We start from the raw sequence: 23,309 nt of genomic DNA on the forward strand, positions 1-23,309 counted from the left end.
AGATCAGTACAGACAAAGCATCATGCAAAGGACTAGGGAAACAGAAATGAAGAAAAATGATTCTCTGCTCTCAATGACTTCACAGTTTAATGGAGAATGGGAGTTTATGAAGCAAGATTTACATGGAAATAGATGTTACAAGGTATAATGGGATAGGGATAAAGGAAAAGTCTAGACAAAGAATATTTGACAATAGAAAAATCATTTTCAGCTAGGGTGGGGACGGTGGGATGTGGGAAAGGTGCAAGGAAGAGGTGACACCTGAGTTAGACTCTGAAAGCTGAGATTTTCAAGAGAAATTGAGGATTCTATGATTGGAATCCAGAAAGGAGTGTTTTCTAGCCACAGGGAGCAGCCTACTCAAATCAGAAGTGGGAGAGGGTTCAGTAAGATTGGGAAAGACTTGGCTGCTTTGACTAAAATGTGGAGTATGTGATGGGAAATAGTGTGCAATAAGGTTGGACGGCAGATGCTACCAGATTGATTGTAGATCGATTTAAATGTTAGGCTGAGGAGCTCATATTTTTTCCAGTAGTCAACCAACAGAAAACTACTGACTTGTTTTGTTTAGTAGAATGGCATGGTCAGGCTTGTGCATTAAGAAATCCATTTTGGCAACGGTTAGGCTGGATGGCAGAGGAGAAAGACTGGAGATGGGGAAACCAGTTAAGCAGCTATTAGAGTAGTCCAGAGAAAGAGCTTATCAGGGACTCAAATAGGCTGTGACAGTGGCAGTAAAAGGAAGGGATGGATACATGAGATATTGTAGAGGAAGACTAGCCAGGACTTGGCAATGGATAGAAGGCTAGTGATGAAGTAAAGGGAAAGTCAAAGACGGCTCATAGGTTTTCTATCCACATAGGTAGTGGTGCCATCAACAGAAACAAGGACATTGGGAAGAAAGACGTGTTTAACAGGCAGTAAGAAATGTAGGAGCAGTATTCAGAGGAGAGAGTGGGACTGGATTTAGGAGTCATCTAGATAGATAGAAACTGAAGATAAGTGGATTATAGCATGTCAAGGGAGAGACTGTAGAGAGAGAAACAAATATGGCCAAGCATGAGGAGGAGGAAGAGGAGGAGAAACCAGAAAGAGACCAAGCAGGAGTAATCAGAGAGGTAGGAAAGCCAGGAAAGGGCACAGAAGCCAAGGTAGGTGAGAATGGCAATTATTACTTCACGACTTACCATTTTACAGATTTAAGGTTGTCAAGGCACTTTCCAACGCTACCAAATGACATAGAGTAGACATCATTGTTTCCATTTTATAAATGAAGAAACATATCGAGTGGTTAAGTGACTTGCTCAAGGAGGTATAGAGTGAAGCAGGCTTTGATTCCAGGTCTCCTGACTTTAATTCCAGTACCTTAGAAAGATCAATGATCATGGTGGATAAGAAGTCATTGTTGACTTAGGTGAGAATATAGCAGAATCATGGGTTATGGAAGCCTGATTGCAAGAGATTAAAGAGTGTGGCTGTGAGCATAGACTATTCTTTCTGGAAAACTAGCAGGGGAGGAGAGCTGAAAGAGATGATACGATGTTATGAAAATACTTGTTTTAGTCCACAAATATTTTAAAATAAATGCACGTTTTAAAAAGAAAGATTATCACATCAGAGGATGGTATTTTTTTAGAATGGGGTCAAATGGACATTTGTGTGGGCAGTGGGGAGGGAACTACTGAAGAGGGAAGGATTGAAAATGAGAAAAGCATAGGGAATGGTGGATGGAACAAGGCTCTTGAGATGACAGGGAAGGAGATCCAAATGCAAATAGATGGGTTAGCCTTGGTAAGGAAGGCCATTTCATCCTTTTAGCCTAGAGGGAAGTGAGGACCTGGGAAGATTTTGCATTATGAAGAAATGAGGGAACTCACAGTCAAGAATTTCAATCTTCTCAGTAAGGCAGGAGTAAAGTCATTTGCAGAGAACAGAATGGGGTAGACATAGAGCCTTGAGGAGAGAAAAGGCTTAGGACAGTCACTATGGGGAGTATGGTAGAAAATCAGATCAGCAAAAAGATCGCCATGTGGTAGTCATGTTCCCCAGTGGACATTAGCATGAATTTGGAGTGAACCCAATCTTTAAGGATTATGACTTTTTCCAGAAGCGCTTGGAAGCTAAGGAGGAGGAACAGTGAAGACTGGTAACCCATCTTTGCAGATAGCAGGCTAGCAACAGTAGGAATATAAGGACACAATAGTTATAGGAAGAGGTCAGTGCCTCACTGAAACGTTTGACTATAGGGTTAAAGTAGAAGCCTTAAAGTATCTGTTGTGTGGGAACAGTAACAGTTCTCTTCCAGCCCCATACTCTTTTCCCTAACCACACTGACCCATCTGGACGCTATGTAGGGTCCAATTCTTCCTGCTCTTGATTTCCCATACCCCTGTAAAACTCATCAATTGAAAAGACAGCAGAAGATGCCTTTGTTCCTACCCCAAGAAATAGATTCTTTCACCTATGGAGGAATATCTGCCCACAGTTTTGACAACGGAGTTCTCACAATCTGTTGCCAAACTCTAAGCCAAGTCTCTTCCTTTACCCTGGACAGCTAAGGAGGTAGAAATAGAGACTGGGCTTTTGCTCAGTATTGGAGTGATTTTTCAATGAGGGTTCTCCCCAACAGCGCAACTTGTAAAACTCCACCTTGACTTGACCAGCTTTTAGATCTCCTGGTTTTTCCACAGCCAGGAGGATTCAGAGTTGTACCTAGACTGGTGCCACCTTTTAGGAACAACACTGATGAACCAACACAGATCCAGAGGTGGACAACCAAAATAACAAAATAGATCATCTAATACACACAGCGGTCTGAAAAAAAGGAATGACAGTCTTGGGAGCTGGCATGCACTGTAATTTGGGCTTTGGATAGGAATTAGATGATCCCTTGAGAGTTCCTTCCAACTCCCCAGTACTAGATCCTGTGAAGAGGTAATCTTAGTTATAAATCTGGAAGGAACTTCTGGGATTTAAGTTCTACCTCCCTTTATTTTACAGGTGAAGAAACTGGTACCCAGAGAAATTAAATGATCTGTTCAAGCCATATAGTTGGAGGTATCTACGTAGCTTAGTAGATAAAAGTGCAGGGCCTGGCGTCAGGAAAACCTGAGTTCAGTGTGGACTCAGACATTTACCAGCTGAGTGACCCTGGGCAAATCGCAACTGCTTTTGCTTCAGTTTCCTCATCTATAAAATGGAGATAATAATGGCAAATACCTGCTGGGGTTGTTGTGAAGATTAAGATTTGTAAAGCATTTAGCACAGTGTTTGGCACATAGTAGGCACTATTTAAATGTTAGCTATTATTGTAATTATTTATTGTTATTATTACTAGTGGTCGAGCTGGAAATAACCTGCGTGAAAGTCTAGAGATGGAATGGAAAGTTGTGTGGGAACAGCAACGTTTCTCTTCCTGATTTCCAGCCCCATGCTCTTCTCCCTAGCCGTACTGACCCGTTACGTAGGGTCCAGTTCTATTTTCTTATCCAAAACTCTTTCCTATCAAGAAAGATAGCAAAATATGCTTTTTGTTCACGCCTCTGGAGAACGGACACATTGTCACAGAGGAAATGCTAGAGAACGTAGAAACTGCAGGAGAGGACACCCCAAGGTTTAATTGTGTTCTGCGAGAATTCCCCGCGATACCCCTGGGGAACACAGGAGAGGTCTGGTCAGCTCGCAGATTGGATCTCTGATTTACCTTTTTTGTTGGTACCAGAATTTGGGTTTTAGCAAACAAACAGGGTGCTGATGCCTTGAACTCTCTGTTTGGATAGAGTGCTGCAGATAGCCCGCTCATGACGAGATCGTGAGGGTGCTGCAGTCCTTCGGAGCAGACACGATTTCTCTTTCCATTGCCTCCTAACTCTCAATGGCACGCCACCTCCCTCCACCCCCCCATTACCAGTACACTAAGCAAAATCTACTTCCATACCTTCACTCAAAAAAAGCAAAGCATTTCCTATAACCTTTTATTGTTAGAAAACTGGGTAAAAGCTACACAATTTTCAGTAAACCAACAGAATTGTCTTTTGTGCATACAAAGGCTGTGTGTAAGGGGTCTGTGTGCTCTTCTCAGCTAACCAGCAATAATGAAGTCAAAGGGAACTGTGGATGCAGTCAAACCAACCCAATCCTCTCAAGAGCCATGGGCAGGAAGGCATCAACATCTTGGAAGTGTTCTGCCAGGTCACCTTTCCACCCCTGGGCCAGAATAGGGTCTGACCGCTACAGGATAGTGATGGGAGACCCTTCTCCATATGTAACAGTGTAGGTTCCACCACTCCCTGTGGGACTGTGGAGTGACTCATGGGGTATTTTGCAAGACAATTCTTCAAAATCTAAATTCATTGACTCATAGAGGTGATGGAACCACCCATTCTAGAGAGCTAAGTGGGTGAAGGAGATTGTCTTGGAACCCAGCAAAGCTCTATAGCCTAAGAAATCAATAATCCATGTAACCTGCTGTTCACCTAGTAAAGGGCAGAAACTCAAACTCCATGGCCGGGTGATCCTGACTCACAATCCTACTTTGCAAAGAGAAAAACTACTGAATGAGGCGGGCAGAGAGGGCCAGGGGAATAAAGGCAGTGTTCTCAAAAGTTACTGCACTGTCATTTTGGAGTCAGCATCACATTGGCAGATGGTTAACAAGCTGGGCAAAGTTCCCTCAGTGGTCCCACTACATAGCTGCAACTTGGGGATGCAACAGGATTCAGTGTACTCCTGAGCCCTTTGCAAAAATGAACAATTCGTCTCCCTTAGATCAGCGCCACTGGGTCTGGAAAAGCTTCAGCATCATTAAAAACAGATTTGTTAAACAGTGACATGAGCTGGAACCGACTTCTAAGGAAGTATCAGATGGTGGCTCCTGCCAGAAGTGAGGGCCTGCAGTGAGGACATCAATGACTTAGGAGGCCTGGCAATTCTCTCTAGTATCGCCTTTATTTACCTCTTTCCTGGGTATGTGGGAGAGGGTGGGGAATCAGGTAGCAAATATGGCAGGGGGGCATCTCTTCATGTGTTAGCACTAAGGCCTACCTCTGTCACAGAGCCACTGTGGCAGATCCCACCTGGGAGACTTTGGGGAGAGGGTGCAAGGTGGCTTGGAGGGAAATTTGGGCTTGGGATGATGCCATTCTGAGGCTGGCATTTTCAATAAGCTTAGCTGCCTCCTTGGCCACAGGCTGAGCACCAAATGGTGCTCTCCAAACAATCCTTCTGCATGAGGCCCATCTACTTTCAGTCACGATGCCCCCCAGCTCTTGGGAGCCTGACAGAGTCAGAGAAACTCCCTCCCCATCACTGCCCCCTTCCTGGGTGACCCAATGTGTGTCGCATCTGAAACACTTCATCCAAGTTATAAGCTTTGAAATGAGCTTTATAACATTCCTGATTTAGCAGGTTCTGGGGCTGATATTAGACTGTGCTGTCAATTCAGGCTCAGAAGGAAATGGCAAACCTTAGTGCAAAATGCTGGAGGCCACAGACCCTCCACAGTTCCCCGTCCTCTTCTAGTGCACCTGATTCACTCCTGTTCCTCTACTAAGGATGCTGCTACCTCTTTCCCCACCACCCTCAAAGGCTTAGTGGGGCGGGGGGGAGGTAAGCATGTTGTGGGAAACAAGACAAGCAAATACTTAGTTCTTTGTCACATATGAAATACCACCCCCCCCTAACGCTCTCCCTTGGCCTCCATCTCCCCTCACCAAACTAAAGCTGCAGCTGAAAGGATCTTTGGTCCCAACAGGTCTCTGTGGAAGTAGCTTCTCCTTCTTGTTCAAAACTCCAGAGGCTTTAATTATCTGGTGGGCTGAGGGGCAGCAGCAGGTTGCTATTTCCTCCCCAGCCTGGGTGCTGCTCTTGAGCATTCCAATTCAGTCTTCTGGGTGCTGGAGAGTTCAGATGGGGAAAGCATGAGGAGCTGTAACTACGGCTCCCTGAGAGAGAACAGGGCCAGGTAACCTCCATCGTGGTGCAGGCCACAGCCAAGAGGTGGGGCTAAGCATGATGACAGCATCTGAGGAGGAAAGGCAGAGAGACCTCATTAAATGCCATTCCAATCCACTCTCCAGAGAAACAAAGCCCAGTCTTAGCCAAATGGTTCCTGCCAAAAGCTCTAAAGGGTGGGTGTGCAAAATGAAGGAGATCCTCAGGAAAGAAGGAAAGAGAGTTCTGGTTTAGTGCTGCTGTAATCCACAACACCTCTCACATCTGATTGCTTCTTTCTACATAAGAAGTCTAATTCAAGGCTCTCATCACACAGCCCAGAACTACTGAAATAGCTAATTGGTCTCCAGGCTTCAAGTTTCTCTCTGTCCTCTCCAGTCTGTTCTCTACAAAGTTATCAAAATATCTTCTGGAAGTCAAACCACGTTACTCCCCTGCTCATAGTGCTGTGGCTTCCTATTGCCTTTTGAATAAAATGTAAACTTCTCTATTTGGCATTTAAAACCCCTCACGATATGGTCCCAACCACAGAAGCCATTATTTCTATGTCTGCCCTGTACAGTCCAGCCAGAATGGCCTCCTTGCTGTTCCTCACATGGCTGTCCCATCTCCAAGCCTTTGTACTTACAGATCCCCTCCTCTAGAATGCACTTCATTACTTCTGCCTCTCATGATCATGTTTGCTTCAAGATTCAGCTCAAAAGTCTTCTCCATATGGAAGCTTTATCTCTTGCCTTTTGACATCTATCCCATCCTTCAAGGCCTGGATCCTATGTTTCTCCTTCTTGAGTCTGGAAAGCTCCTTGACTCTCATGCTCTTTTAGAATTATAGTTTTAGAAACAGAAGGAATCTTAGAGGTCATCTAATTGAACCACCTTGTTTTATAGATGAGGCAACTGAGGACTAAGAGTTTAAGTGATTTACCCTAAGTCACATGGCTACTAAGTGCCTGAGGCAGGATTTGAATACAGGTCTTCCTAACTCTGTACCTAGTGTTCTATTCATGGCTCCACCATGTCCACTTATTTTCTAACCTACTGGGGTTATTTGTTATCCTCCAATTATACTGTAAGTCTCTCAAAAGCAGGAACCCAGTCCTTTTCTTTAGCTTTGTATTTTGATTATCTTACACCAGAGTAAGAGTGCTTAGTAAATGTTGAATTTGAAAGTTTGAATCCTCCTTCCTTAATACACCAGGACCTTTGAATAGGCTCCGGGAAAGGTGCCCTTCCTTGAGTGAAAGTCAGTAGAATACATTACCATAAGTATTTATGAAGTCCCTACTGTATACCAGCCCAATCCACATGGTAAAGGAAGTTCCTCATGTGGATGAAATCACAAACTGAGGCCAAATCAATAAAAAAAATTTACTGGCGATAGACAACAGAAACAGATGGCCATCTTCAGAGAGGCCAGTGGTTAGCTTCTCTCAAGTCAGAGGTTAAGGGACACACTTCACTTCGGCAGTCTCTTTGAAAGTGGAATAGAATTTGCTAGCCACTTGTTAGAAGGCAGAAACCAAATGCCCCTGTGGGAAAACCTAATGAAAACTAATTCAGTCCATCTTAGGGTTAAGCTGGAACTTGGAACCCAGCCTTCAGGAGTAAGCCCCTAGTGACCACGTGGTAAAGAGTCTGGTCAGCAAAACCTCCCAAGCACTATCATGTGACCTTGCTCTCACAGGGCAAGTTAAGAAAACAGAAGAGAGAGGGCTTCTTTCAGGACAAGGTAGCAAGGGAGAGAGAGTGGATGAAGGGAAGCAAAGAGGGAAGGAGAAGGAACTGTAATTACTTTGTCAGTAATTTCTTCTCAGGAAGAAGAAACACAGACCTGCATGGTATCCAAGAGGGCCAGTCACCATTCCCTTATCACTTGTCAAGCACACTAGCCAGCCCTAAGAAGGCTGTAAACAATGCGTTTAAAAGTCCTAAGTAACCAAAATCTGGAAGTTCCTGCCCAACTCCCAGGATTTACAGGCTACACCAGAGGTGAGAAACTTGGGGGACCTTCAAAACCTATAGCCTGAATTTTCCTCCCCAGGAAGACTAATTTGCTCTGAAAAGGAACTGCTGCCTGGGAGGAGATGCAGTGCATCAGGGTCAAAGGATATGAATGATTGGGAAGGGGACTGGAAACAACTAGCCACAGTGGGTCTTGAATTCTCATCACCGGGTCTCAGAAACATAATCTGCTCAGATTTTCTTCCATCACCTACTCCTCACTTCCTTCACATTTTCCCTTTTTCATAGAAAGTTCCTGATTTGAGTTCCCTTGAACTTTTCCAAATGCTGCCTCATTTTTTTCGCTTCTAGAATTTTTGTTCTATCCGTGTATCTATCAAATCCCTTTCTATACGTAGCCCCTAGGCCTTGGCATCAGGATTTCTTGGTTCCTCTTTCTGGACAGTCCTTCCTACAGTTCTGCCATTGAATCACAGACTATCCAAATTGGGAGGGACTTCAGAGGTCATCTGAACACCTATCTGAGAAGGAATCTCCTACATAACATTCAGTCACAAAGAGTCATCCCTCAACCATCTCCAGGGATGGGGAACTCATTACTCCTTTTGGCAGCCCTTTCCCTTTTGGACAGCTATATGCATTAGGGAGTTTTTCTTTAGAGAGAACTCAAATCTTCCTCTCCGCAGCTTCCAGTCCTCCTCTCCACAGCCAAATCAAACAAATCTAATCCCTGTTCCACATGACAGACCCTTAAATATTTTAAAGCAGTTATCTATCAGGGCTTCTCTACCCCACTAAATACTGTCTTCTACAGGCTAAGTCAGGGGTGGGGTACCTGCAGCCTCAAGGCCACCTGTGGCCCTCTAGGTCCTCAAGTGTGACCCTTTAACTGAATCCAAATATTCCCTGGTCTTCCCATTGATCCCAATACTGCATGATTTCCAGTTCCCTTATCACTCCGCTCATCATCCTCTAGCCACTTGGGCACTTGTCAATATTCTTCCTAAAATATAACTCCCCAAATTTAACACATTATTCTAGATCATCTTCTTACTGCCTTTGCTTTAGAAATACTATTTCTGCTCATAAGACTCAGAAAGGGTTCATTTTTTGGTCTGCTGTGTCACAACATTGACACATGTTGAAAGTCCCTCAAAACCCCAATGTCTCCCTCATCCTGTAACTGTGCGGTGGATTCTCTGAAACCAGGTTCAAGATTTAAATTTAGCCTCATGGAATCCTACCTAAGTAGAGCTGATCCATAGTCTAGCCCAGTGGTGTCAAACCCTGGTTTGGCCTCACTCAGGAGCTTTGAGGGTCCCACAGGTTTCACACTTCTGGGGTAGCCTATAATAATCTTTGTGAACCCCAATTCTAATGTCTAACGTGCTGGATAGTCTTCTCAGCTTTGTGCTTTGAGACACATACCATCTATATGTTATCAAAATCATGTTTAACAGAATGGGGCCAAGAATGCCTTCCCTTACGGTGACCCACTACAGACATTCCTCCAGCTTGATATGATTTAATCACTAGTAAATACAATTTGATCATTAAGTGTCACTTTTGGGGGTCCAATTGTTCAACCAAATCAACCTATTACAATCCAGTCTGTCTCTTTATCTTACCCACATGGCTATCATGAGAGATCTGGTCCAATGCCCTCCTGAACAATTCATGTATATCCCATTCCTTTGATCTACCAGTCTAATCACCAACTGTCAAAAAAATGGAAAGAAAACTAGCCTGGGGTGACTTGTTCCTCATGACCCCTGGCTGGCTTCAAGTAACTGTTCCTTCATTTTCTAAATGCTTACAAACCTGTCCTTTAATGATACATTCTAGGATTTTGCCAGGAATTGAAGCCAAGCTCAGCAATGTTTATTTGAAGGATTCATTTTCTATCCCTTTTCCAAAATCAAGACAAAAATTGCCCATCTACCATTCTATGACATCCGTTCCACTCTCCATAACTGCTCAAAGATCATTCTTATGAGCTGGGCTACTCTTAGGCCTTCAATTTAATATCCTCTGGTGTAGTTTACTCAGACTTGACAGCTTGGACTCATCAAGTATTTCTGTCCTGTACTTTTCAGTTTTTAATCCTTCCTCCATTAGGGAGAGATTAGAGTGACCCATGTTTGGGAAACTGTACAATGATTTCAAATGATGAGATGCTGCGAAAGTCCGTAACAACAGTCTTCTTGTGATGATACAGGGGTTTTCTGCTCATGGATAGCTTGGACTGATTCTGATGTTCTGGGATTCTTGGACAGAACTATAGGAAGGAGCTCCTGAGAGGGAAATTAGCATAGATACAAATCATTAGACCCCACTCCTTGGAAGAATCAGAATTATAAAGTATCAATAGGACCACTGCTGGTGGAGCAGCCATAGGCTGCAGCGTATTATCAATGATGACTCAGAATATGAGAACAGAAAAGAAAGCAGATGAGTGATGTAAGGCAAAGGATGGGGAAAAGAAAAAAAAGATGGGCAAGCCAAGTCTGAATCTGCATCTTGAGGATGAGATACATAAAAATCAGAGGGGGCAAAAGCTGGAAGATCTGTGCTTGGGGAGTAAACTGGGGTTACTGAGAGAGAGAGAGAGAGAAAGAGACACAGACAGAGACAGAGAGAAGACAGAGAGACAGAGAGAGACAGAGACAGAGAGAGACAGAGACAGAGAGAAGACAGAGAGAGAGAAAAGAAGAAGGAGGAGGAGGAGGCAGAGGAAAGGAGAGAGGGAGGAAAAGGGAGAGGGGGAGGGAGAGGGAGAAACAATAATGACAGATAACAATAACAAAGGGGAAGTGGTCGGAGCCCCACAGCCAAGGCGGCTCCTGTGTGCAGCCATGCTCAGACATGGCTGTGCCAACCACTCTGACTCAGCCAGCTCAGAGGCTCCATTCTGCTGCCAAAAGGGCTTCCCTTCCAACTGGCAGCCAGTCCTATCCAGCCCCTCCTCCCTCCAAGGTTTCTAAGTAACCCCCGGAGTATCACCTTTGAAAGAATGTTAGAGAAGTCAGTATCTTTTTTTTGTGGCTCATTCCCTAGGGAACCAAGAAACTAGGCTGCTCAGTTTTATCTTCAGGCTTCACCAAAGAGCCAAAGAAAGGGGAAGAAACTAAAAATAACCAAGGAAAAAGGGAGAAAAGAGAAAAGATGAACAAAACTGTTTCTATTCTGCTCAGGTTTCCATGAAACCAAATTGCCTATATTTAACACAGCCGGTCTGAGCCGTGGGCCCTGGTCCACCTCTCCCCGTACCATGCGTATCCCTCTAAGCTTTGTGGGGCTTGATTTAATAGCTGAAACATCAGCTTCCATTTAGAAGCGATCCAGGCATAAGTGAGATTGCTTTGCTGGCATGGAGGTTCAGCATTCCGAGATGGCAGCAGCCACGAGCTCATTGAGAAAATTAATTTTTCAGCTCAGGATGGCTCCTGAGGCGCGGCCTTGTGACCCAGACTGGGAACGATGGAGTCTTCACACGGTTAGCTGCAGTATTTAATAGCTGAGTGCCAGTTAATTAGATTAGTTGAGCAACTGTGACAGATGCTAGGCAACGCCAGCTGACGGGTGGGTGAGGGGAATAAAGTGAAGAGGAGGGGGGAAGCAGGGAAAGCCATCATCATTCAGGGCATGGAGAACTGGAGTGCAAATCCAGGTTAACCCTCTCCAGTTTAGACATGGTCATGATTTAAGTTCTCGACACCCAAAGCTGGATTTTTTCCTAGAACTTCTTGGCCCCTTGGCTGAAAGCAGTGATTTAATATAAAGAAAGAAAGAGGGGAAAAAGGAAAGGGGAAAGAAAAGACCAGTAGTGGGCAGAGTAGGAATGTTCCCCTACTCTGGGCCAATGGCATCTCATCTGCCGCCAGCTGGACACGAAGAAATAAGTGGCATCTTGGGCTTTGAGAACACTGCTTGAAATCACCCTGCAGGTCTTGGCCTAGTCTGGGCCTTGCCACTTTTTGGGGTGAAGAAATCATAAGCCAGAAGTCCAGCTTCACTGGGGTTAGTAACGCTGGGACTCAAAGTACACATACACATAAACACAAACACAAGGAACTGCTCTATTAAGATGACCCTTCCATCCTGTATCCTTGAGTGCTGGTGGAGGGCATCTCTATATCTCCTAGATAAGCCCTCACTCCCCCTAAAGCAAGGGTCTTTTTTGTGTCATGGATCCCTTTGAAAGTCTGGTGAAAGCTTTGGACTGCTTAGCAGAATAATGTTTTGAAACACATAAAATACAGAAGACTGCAAAGGAAACCTGCCCTGTTAATATACAGTTATCAGAATATTTTTTAAGCAAGTTCATAGGCCTAGGCTAAAACCTCCTACCCTAGAGTGTCCTTATGCCACAGCATGCTTCTGAGACCCCCCTTACCAAATCTTGCCTTCCCATCCCCACCCAGAACATGCGCTCCTTTTATTTTCTACATACTCTCTCTCTGCATTTCTCTGTCTTGTATTAAGGACATCCTGCCTCTCATATGCAGAAATCTACACAGGTTCGTTCCCATGATAAATGGAGAGAGGTAAAGAATTAGATCATGGACCCACATCTCTAATTTGGCAGCAATCCCAGCCACCAAGGTGATAAAGGTTGGACATCCTATGAACATAACAGAAAACATGTTTGAAACATAAAATAGGCTTCAGATTCCTGGCAATCTATTTAACATCTTGGCACAAAGTCCTCAGCTCTGTTCTCAAAGTCTAAGCATCAGATTTGGAGGGGTTTTGTTTGACTATTACCTTTCATTTTCCTGAGTTTCCTGAAGCAACTTATGACAGCAAAGGCACACAATTGTCCCCAACCACAGAATTTAGAATTTATCGTCTTCTAAGTTAATCTTCTAATATTATCTCCATCTATTCCCCTACACAAACTAGGGACATCATCTTAATGGGTTTACCACCTGTCTCTCAAGTAAGGCTTTTGTATTTCTATCTATACAGCTTTGTTCACATCATGGCTAAGAACTGTCCCCTCGATTCTCTACATGACTTCTAATCCTATCTGGAGGGATATCTTGAGTCTCCCTTCCCCCATGATGACCTCCCTTACTCTCTCAACCCACACCTTCTTTCTCTGTACTTCTAAAGCACCTACTGCCCATGCCACTCAATTAAGACTAATTATAGGATTGCCCTAGTTATGTTTTTATATAATAATATGTAACAATAGCAACAACAGAGAAGTAGCACAGTATATGGAAAGAAAGACTACTAATCTTTGCTACTTATATCATCTCTCGATGTCTCAGTTTTCTCCCTCTGTGAAATGGAGATAAGAACATATGCTTTGCTTACCACAAAAAGACTACTGGGGAGGGACGCAGCACATTCGATAGGAAATGAAAAGAAGCTATCAGCCTAGATAGACTCTTGCTGATCTGATTAAAAGGATTTAAAACTGAACTGAAGGGGAAAAAGGAAGAATATCTTAGGTAAAACTGAAAATCCAGGGGCTATGGAAGAAAGACAGAGAAAGAATTTCTAAAAGTGGAAAAAATGTCCAGCAATTCAGATGAGACAATAATTCAGAAGAGCATAGGAACAATTTTTGCGGTGTCAGATGCTTACGTATCAAAGTAGGTTATGAATAACAAAGTGAATTTGAACTATAAATGTAATTTGATAAATATTACATTGATCTACAGTCCCAAGTTCTTTTCTACTAAATGAGTACAAGCTCCATAGTCATGACACATTTTGTCTTCATGTCTCCACAGTTTAAATGGACTGAGAAGCATCTTAAAAGATCATGTGATCTTCTGTAAAATGAGGGGGTTGGCTAAATGGTGCCTCAGGTTCCTTTCTAGTTCTAGGAGCCTATGAACTTGCTTCAACAAGGTGCTCAAGAAAAGTGAAGAGATTAAAAAACAAACAAAACAACCCAGCTTGTCTGGATAAATTCAAGTCCTCTGACTTAGATGAATTATGGCCATGACTACTGAAAGAACTCGCAAATGTGAGTAGCACACTTCTAGGACTCTTCACTGAAGAGCTGTGGGAAGTATGCTAGCAAAGGATGAGGAAAATGGACCAGTATCCAGGGGGAGGAAGAAGGTGTATTTTAGAAACTCTCCACCAGGAAGCATCTATTCCAGCTCCAGAGGAATTCTAGAATGGGTTATCATAAAGCAAAGGTTCTTGACCCCAAGTTAGGAATTCAGAATTCTTTCTCAAATAATCTGATAATTGTATTTCAATAGAATTGGTTTCCTTTTGAAACCTAAGTATTTTGTTTTTTCGCTTTTACAAACATTCTGAGAAGGGGTTTGTAGCCTCCACTAGACTGACCAAGTGGATCATGAGACAAATAATGTCTAAGAATCCCTGTTACAACCAGATACTTTCAAGTGCTTAGCAGCGAACGATCAGTTACTGGAGGCTGGCACAGGTTCACTAGATTAACTGCATGAGAGATTAACTGTATGGCTGGATTTTTGATTTTTAAACAACATTGTTCTAAGATGTATTTTTCCTATGCCTTAGGACATTTAACAAAGTCTCAGTATCCTGAGGTCGAGATGGAGGATTGTGGGGTAGGTGATAACTCAGTGAAATGGATTCAGAATTGACTGAATGGCAGTACCCAGGGAACATTGATAGACAGACATCAACCTGAAAGAAAATGATATGGTGAAATGCCCCCAGGAATAAAAGGATCATAGATTGAAAGCTGGAAGGACCTTAAAGGTCATCCAGTCCCACCCCTGCCCCTAGTTTCACAAATGAGGAAGAGGTGAAGTGACTCTCCTGCCACCAAATCCAGTGCCCTTCCCATTACATGATGTGACCTCTCCCCTCTGTCCTCCACCCTGGTCTAGTAAACATTTTAAAGCTTTGGATAACAACAATAGCCAGAATTAAATAGCACCTACTATGTGCTCAGCACTGTTCTAGGATCTTTAGAAATAATACCTCATTTGATCTTCCACAACAAACCTATGAGGTAGGTGTTACTATTATCCCTATTTTATGGTTAAAAAAACTGAGGCAGACAGAGGTTAAATGATTCGCCCAAAGTACACAGTTAAATAAATGTCTGAGGCCGGATTTGAACTCTGATTTTCCTAGCTCCAGGCCCAGCACTCTATCCATTGCACCACCTAGCTGGATAAAGATAGATGGCATGATTATCATGTCTGCAGAAGATATGATGTTAGGATGAATAACTAATTTGTTGGATGATGGAGAGTCAGGATAGAAAAAGATTTCAAAACAATGATAATGATTGGACCAATTTAACTATTAAACTTAGCAGGGAATAAATGTAAACGCCTACATTTAGGTTCACCAAATCAAGCGCAAGTATGGAATAAAGATGAAATGCCTAAAAAGCAGATCATGTATCAAGGATTTAAGTATTTTAGGTGAAAGTAGGTTCATGAGTTAGAAATATAGTCCGAATGCAAAAAAAAAAAATGAATGTGATCCTAGAAATAGAAGAGTCAAGAACAAGAGAAGTCCCAGGTCAGGCTACACCTGCAGTTCAAAGGATGATGTTTTCGGAGGCTTGGCTTTAATAACTGGAGAGCTTCCAGAGGAAGACAACTAAGCCATGCCACTGTGGGAGAACGGGGAGATCATTATTAGACAAAGCCGGAGCTTTGTCCTGTGTACACTGGGCAACACTGGAAAACAGTGAGTCCTTGCAATGGTCTGTGTCACTATCCATTAGAGCCTCTGAAACTTGATTGGAAGACCATAGAACTGTGATTATTACAAAACAAATATCTTTGTGATAAGCAGAAAAATGTTCTGGCACTAAAAATAAGGTAGAGTTGTAAAAAACAAAAAAACTAACAAGTGTCTCTTGCCACACCTCCTCTCCATTCTGTCGTGTTCACAGACATAATGCAGGGGAATGCTGGACTTTCTATGAATATCATCAGGGCAGCAATGTTCAGATATAAAATAAACCTTCGATGCCCAGCGATTCATTCAGCAGCTTGGTATGAAGTCCTCAGTCCACTCCCCAAAGCCTCAGCTTACTCTGTTTATGCCTAATGTTGACAGAGGGACAGCACAGAGTGCTCAACCCAGATTCAAAGCACGGCTCTGTCCATTTCCCAGCCATGTGACCAAGAGCAGGTGATCCATCTAAATGGCAGTGTAGGCTATATAGCTGGACGAGGTATAGGAATGTACCTCTCCAAGGCTTAATTTCCTCATCTATATAATAAGAGAGTAAATATTAAAATACTAAATATTTAATATTATATATGAAATTATTAAATTATAATTGAATACTAAATATTTGCTTTCTTTTTTTTAGGAGGTATTTATAAATATTTGCTTAACTGAATTTAGTTGGTTGATGTCCTCTGAGAGAACTGAGGGGATGGGTAAGGATACCACACACTCACTTCATTTTGTGAGTCAATTCTGGAGTTCCCTTTCTATTCAATTATGGGTCTAGTTCAATTTATTTTTTATGAAAAAACTTTATTCACCTGTGGGAACTGAGAGAAAACCTTAGCACCTTGTTTCCCTTTATGACTGGGAAGTTGAACTACCTGGTGCTGAGAAACCCTTAACCAAGGACCTAGGGGTATGCTGCCCAGAAACCTGGTTAGAACCCAGTATTGATGCAAGGGATTTTCTCACAAATGTACATCTCAAGCAACCCATACATCTTATCTGAAAACTGACCCCATAGTGATCAACCAGTTATTGTTTCCATGTTCCTTTATGGTCACTTGTGGGGAATGGGATGCTTCCTTTTCTGATTTCAGGGAATTGTATCTATTTACTCTTCCCCTCCCAACTTGGAAAGTCCCTCATCTTTCTTCCAATTAGAAATCAGATTACCTAATGTTGCATTGTTTCCTTTTAATTAATTGTTCCTATTCAGCTGATTGTTTTTAATGTATAAAAATCTCTCCTCTTCTATTTGAGGTCCAGGCCTAAGCTGAGGAGGTCTGGTGCTAGTTTTTTGGGCAATTGTTATGCATTGCTTAATAAATCTATACGTTCAGAAGTTTGAACCTTTGTTTCCTCAATCATTTCATCTTTCACCTGCCACACCTCTCTCCAAAGCCTTCTGGGACACTCACAGAACAGAGAGCTGGGAGAGATCTTAATCAGGGCTGGGGAACTTGTGGCCTTCTAAGGTCCTCAGGTGAGGCTTTTTGACGGAGTCCAAGTTTTACAGGACAAATCCTTTTATTAGGAGAGTTGTTCTGTGAAGTTTGGATTCAGTCAAAGGGCCACACTTGAAGATCTAGAGGGCCACATGTGGTCTTGAGGCTGTAGGTTCCCCACCCCAGTTAGATCACAGAATATCTGTGAGAAGAAACTGGTAGACTAAAGAATGCCTGAGCTGACAGAGGGAACAAGATACTTTTCTAAGGTCTTTCCACCATGTAAATCTATGATCCTATGACCCTGTGGTCCTGTAAATCTGCCAAGATTTACAGTAGAAAAAAAATAACCTAGCTTCAGAGAGTGAATCTGTTGAAATGCTTGTGAGTTTTCTGCCTCAGCAGGGAGAGCAGGGCACCATAAAGGGGCAAGGCCTTACCTGTCTGAGTTCCTGGGGGTGAAGTCACTGTCTTAAGGGCTTCTCATGCAGGCAAGTGCTTCCACGTGCTGACAAAGGCTGTGGGGATGAGGGAGTAAGGTACTGTGGTAATGCAGGTCCATGCGTCTGAGGTAGGGTCATAGCAGTCTAATGTCTTACATCGCTGGGTACCAAAGTACCCTCCTACCACATAGAGCTTGTTCCCTGAGGCTAAGGCATGGCATGACATGCGCTTGGCTGTCATGTCCCCAATCCGCGTCCACTGGTTGGTCTCGCAGTCAAAGCGGTAGGCAGAAGCAGCCGTGAACTCCGTGTCACCCCCCATGATAAAGATCTGGCTACCCAGGACAGCGGCTGCTGTATAGCGCCAAGGCTGAGGACATTCCGCTTTGATCATCCATCGGTTATCTGCAGGGTCATAGCACTGGACTTTGGACACCATGTCCCGGTGAATACTTGTCCCACCGAAGACAAAAAGCTTAAGCTTAGCACTCACCACTGCGGCATTGCTAACTCCATCCCTTAAAGGAGCCACCATCGTCCACTTGTTGGCTCCAGGGTCATACTTCTCTACTTGCTTCAAGGAAACAGAGGGGGAGGCTGGGAAGACCCCAGCCACTGCAGTGTGTCCCCCTACCACATAAAGACAATTCTCCAGCTCAGCGGAGCCATGACCAAAGCGGGCAATCAGCATGGGAGCAGCCTTGGACCACTCTTCATGGACAGTATCATACACCCAGACATCCTTGGAGACACCATTTTCAGAGCCCCTCCCCCCTGTCACATAGACCTTACAGCCGATGGCACAGGCACTGAACTCCTTCCGTGGGCTGGGTAAGTCTGCCTTGGGGATGATTTCCTTCGCTTTGTGGTCCACCTGGTAGATCTTGTCACACATAAAGGTCTGGCCTCCAAGGATCAGAAGGGTATGGCCTGCCTTCCGGGGTCGGGCACAGGGGCTGGTGACCACCCCATCATTCTGCAGAATCTTCTTCTTACAGTGGAGAGCCTCGTCCATGATAAGCTTGTTGCGCTCATCGGCCATGATGAGGTCCTCACAGGCGATAGCCTCCTTCAGGATTTCAGAAGGCAGCAGGGCCAGCCGTACACTGCGGAGAAGCTCCGGGAGGTACACCTTTCTCTCCTCCAAGTCATGTTTCACCCACTGAATGATGGCTTCAAAGACAACACGTTCATCCTCTGTTTCAAGCTCATCGCTGGAGATGAGGTCCAACAGGGTGTCCTTGGAGAGACTTTTGAAGTCTTCACTCTGCTGCACTGTCTCAAAATGTACCAGGCACATGCGCCAGGAGAGCTCATAAAGCCGGCGGCACTGGTGGGCATCGGAGAGGAGCATCATGCCCAGGCAGTTGGAGGGGAAGAGGTTCTTCTCCAAGAACTCAGCTGCGGCATCTCGCACATCATGGAACTGCAGCATGTCCCCGGCTTCCAGCAGGGATTCAGCGTTTTCCTCGTTGATGATGATCCGGGAGGAATAGGCAAAGTCCAGCAGCAGCTCAAGCACTTCGGGATGGAGGCTATCATGAAAGTTGACTGCGTCATCCAGACTTTCCCGTAGGCCATGGCTGAACATGGCCTCAAAATAGCAACTAGAGGCAGCCAACACAGCCCGGTGGCAGGGAAATGAGCGGTCCCCAGCCCAGAGGGTGACATCTGTGAACATACAGTGCTTACGCAGGGTGTTGAGGTGGGACAAGACACAGTCTGGGTGGGAAGGTTTGTGGAAAAGGGTGATGTTCATAGAGCCCGTGCTTGTCCTGGACTTGCGGTTCTCATGGACGCTGACAGACATTTTGATCAAGTCTGCTAAGGAAAGAAAAGCAAATGTTTCAGTAGAGCCACTTCTTATCCTGTGCAAAATCATAGCCTAGCTCTTCACCTGTACTGCAACCAATGGCTCTTCCTCTTGGCTATCACCCTTGCTATCCAACCATCAGCCCCCACAAACCCCAAGAAGTTGCCACCTCTTGCCTCATTCATCCTTGCTGCTTGGTTCTGCCAAAGCCTTTTTATCCTTTCCCTTCAGTCCTGGGGTACAGGGATCACATGCAAATCCTACTCCTTGGGTTTCAATCACGACCCCTCAGAAGTTAATCTGGCTCCAGTCAGGGCTGGCTCAGTTCTGAAATCAAACTCAAATTTAGATCCATTCTTTGGATTGCAGCTGCCCCAGGGTTGGTGCAGCCCCAGACTCATAATAGGCCAAATTCTGAGGAAGCTAACTATGATTATCAGGTAAATGAGTATAAGAAATAAGGAGAATATAGTATTGACTTGCCCTTGGTAAAAGGAGTGTTTTGTTTTAAACAATGAAGAGAAATTAGCTTAATTTAGATTTTACTGTTTCCTCTTAAAGAAAGACTAATATGTAATCAAAGAAGGTACTTTCGCACCTATAAAACAAAATAGCTAACATTTATAGAGTACTTTAGGGTTTGCAAAGCACTTTATAGATATTATTTTATTTGATTCCACAACCACCTTAGGATGTAGGTGCTATTATTCCCCATTTTACAGCAGAAGAAACTAAGGCAAGCACGGAAGGTCATGTAGCCAGGAGGTGCTCTGAGGATGGATTTGAATTCAGGTTTTCTGACTCCAAGTCCAACACTCTATCTAATGCACACTGTCCTAGCTCCTTCCAACTCAGAATCAAAAGATACAAAAGAGATTACTGAAGATCTTGTACCACTTGGCATTTTAAGTCCTGGCTGCTACCACTCATGAGTAGTACCACCCTTCATTAAGTTATTGTTCAGTCATGTCTATGATCCTGTGGACCACAGCACACTAATACTGTCCATGGGGTTTTCTTGGCAAAGATACTGAAGTGATTTGTCATTTCCTTTTCAGGTGGATTAAGATAACCAGAGGTTAAGTGACTTACCCAGGGTCACACAGCTAGGAAGAGCCTGAGACTGGATTTGAACTCAGGTCTTGCTGACTCCAGGCCTAGAGCTCTATCCTTAAGCCATCTAGCTTTCCCCTTTACGTATGCACATATGTGTGTATGTATACAGATAGACATACATCTATGTCTATATCTATAACCATGAATTTTTGGTTGTTGTTCTCTACTTGACAAATAAGCATTTTCATATACAGACATACATGAACCGAACAGATGAGCAGGATTGTACAGGGTAACACTGTTATGTAGAACTTGCATTTTTTAAAAGAACATAATAAATTCAACATATTAGTTTCAGAGCTGTCATGCTTGTCTTCCTAGCCTTCTGTTCTCTTCTGTACAATTAGTACCAACTTTTTGAAAATAACATGGGTTCAGAAAATTTAGAAAGAAAATGGGATGGTTCTTGAAGATACTGGATATATCCTTGTCTGCTTAAGGCCATCCAAGATTCTCTAGGTCTCTTAGACATATAGGAAACAATTGCTTTTAGCTTTGATCCAAGCTGTCATCTCTTTAAATGATTAATCCCCCCAGAGAGGCCTCCCTGCGTCAGAGGAAAATGTGCCCAGGACCCTCAGCCTATAACACACAATACTGTGTTTCAAAACCCAGACAAGAGGCAAAGCAAAGGACTCTAAGACAGCCTGAGCTAAAGCTGCCTAAACTGAATGGTGGCACTCTGTGTGGATGGTCTCAGACAATGGCTCCTGCCTCTTGAGCTATTTCCATTAACATCTAGACTCACAGCTCACAGCTCTTTGTCTCCCCTCAGTCCTCGCAGTCACTGCTATGAGGTGCCAAGAGGCCTACTGTTGCCTGTCTGTGCTGCAACAAACATTCTGCAGTATTAATAACATTGAAAATAATCATGATGATTAGCACCATTTGGAGGGATTCCAATGCATTTTAAAGACTAGTCAGTCTTAAGGGCCAGGCTCATTTTACAGCTATGGAAAATGAAAGAGACGAGTGGTTTGGGTGAAGGTCAAAGTAAATGGTTAGGATAAATGGTAGCACAGACTCTAGCCTGGGATTTCAGACCCCACACTGAATCTACTAGTCCACTTCCTGGTGCTGAACCCATTCAAAGAAAGAAAAGTAATGAAATGCCTTGAGTAAAAATTGTTTTAAAAGACTAAATTGTTTGACTAAAATGTGTATGCACGTGCTTTCAGTTCTGATCCCAGGTCATTCACCAAAACCAATCAAAGAGATAAATTTAAAAACCCAACAAAACCAGCTTCCCACAATCTTCTCATTTTATCAAGACCCGAACTAGCAGTGGGAGAAACTATGGTCTCACATTCTATTTTAATTTAGCTCCTAGTTTCTCTGGGTCTATGTCTCTGTCTGGCTCTATCTCTCTATGTGTCTCTGTCTTTGTGTGCCTCTCTGTGTGTTTCTGTGTCTCTCTTTCTCTCTCTTCGTCCTCCTCCTCCTTCTCTCCTTCCCCAGAAAACAAAAACAAACAAAAACCCACAAATGAAATCTACTGTGGCGGCTTGGAAAATTCAGACAAGTTGCTGGGCTGGTGCCAGGGAAGCTGCTGGTGCTGACTTACCTTGGAGTCTGAGGTCTTCTTTCAGGACCTATTCCTGCTTTATTTCCCACTGGCCTATCTCACTCTCAGTCTCTCAGGGAGTTAATCCTGTTGGGTTATCTTGATAAGGGGAACATTGGATCTCAGCTGTTTCCCAGGACCTACTAAATTTAGGGCCACTGAAATTGAAGTTCACAATGACTAATAGGTAGGCAGAGCCCTATTGCAAAACATGCCAGTTTCCCAATGGTAGATGACATCACATACGAGAAACAGCATGGAGTAGTTGGCCCCTAGAATATAGGTCAGGAGACCTGAGCTGTGAATCCCAACCAAGTCATTGGCAAGCTGTGAAATCTTGGCCAAAAGTCACTTTATTCTTGGGGCCTCGGTTTCCTTATCTGTAAAATGGGAGGACTGGACTAGATGAATTCTTAAATCCTTTTAGCCCTTATTCTACATTCAGATTGCAAAAGACATGCATGAATATTAAAGCTCCTCGCAGCAGGGACTACTGTTAGCTTTGTAGGCCTAGTATCTTACTCAAAGGAAATGCTTAATATGTATCTGTAGAATTTAACTAAATTTGGCACACATCTTGTCACATTTACCACTGATGTTACAGGTGAATTGGCATAGATAATCTAGGAATTCAGTGGTTGTCCTCTTTAGAGAAAAAAAAAGTGCGGCAAGAACTCAGGTAGGAGATTAAATATTCTACATGGTAAAGGATAAGCTTCCTGAGGGCAGGAATCCTGCTTTATTCATCCCTGAATCTACCAATCAAATGCACTTTAAGGAAGGGTGAAAATGTAAACCCTGCTTTTATATTCCAGACCTAGAAGGTGGGTCCTTTTCTCTTCACCCTGTTGAATCTGTATTCCTACCTCTGTCCAGTTCCATCTCATCCCCTTTTCCAGTGCCTTGGGAAGGATTGGGAAAAGAAGGTACTAGCTCGGGAATTCTATCTGATAATTCTTTCAGTGTCCTAGATGGAGTTTTTGCGAGGATCTATCTTCCTTGAGGATCATTTATTAATGGAGTGGTCAGGAGATTAAAAAGTAGTATAAGCTAGAGGCCTTGAGGCCTCTTGAGGAACGGAGATTTCCTCCAGTTTCCTACAGCAAGAATGTGGAAGGGCACAGGGATATACATTCAAGGAGGCCTAACTCTTCCCTACTGTTAACATTCGTGATTCATCTCCTTTTCTACACCATAATTAATTCTTATTGCCTCAGAAGAGCCCTCTTTCTCTCATTGTAGTTCAGGGGTTTGATGGATTTAAGGGACATAACTTAACTGCAGGGCACTGCAACAAGATGGATTTAAAATTTATCATTCTGCTAAAAGCTATTGATCCAGCTTCAGAATAT

General features: G+C 43.5%; 1 protein-coding gene across 8 annotated transcripts in view; it reads right to left on the bottom strand.

Moving 5' to 3' along the window:
* Positions 1–3,960: 3,960 nt before the first annotated feature.
* The window catches only part of LOC140509763 (kelch-like protein 25), a 47,542-nt gene continuing 28,193 nt past the window's right edge, over positions 3,961–23,309 (bottom strand). For 4 of the 8 annotated variants that reach the window (XM_072617653.1, XM_072617666.1, XM_072617691.1 and 1 more), the window contains 2 exons: positions 17,462–19,288; positions 3,961–6,022 (listed from right to left, as the gene is read on the bottom strand). In XM_072617653.1, the coding sequence (XP_072473754.1) occupies positions 17,505–19,288 (1,784 nt within the window). In that variant the 3' untranslated portion in view covers positions 3,961–6,022; positions 17,462–17,504. Of the gene's footprint in view, positions 6,023–17,461; positions 19,289–21,957 lie in introns of all 8 variants that reach the window. The other 4 variants (XM_072617658.1, XM_072617677.1, XM_072617710.1 and 1 more) reach the window with 3 other exon arrangements.

Source organism: Notamacropus eugenii, chromosome 1 (genome assembly GCF_028372415.1).
Source record: "Notamacropus eugenii isolate mMacEug1 chromosome 1, mMacEug1.pri_v2, whole genome shotgun sequence".
NCBI classification, from domain to species: Eukaryota; Metazoa; Chordata; class Mammalia; order Diprotodontia; family Macropodidae; genus Notamacropus; species Notamacropus eugenii.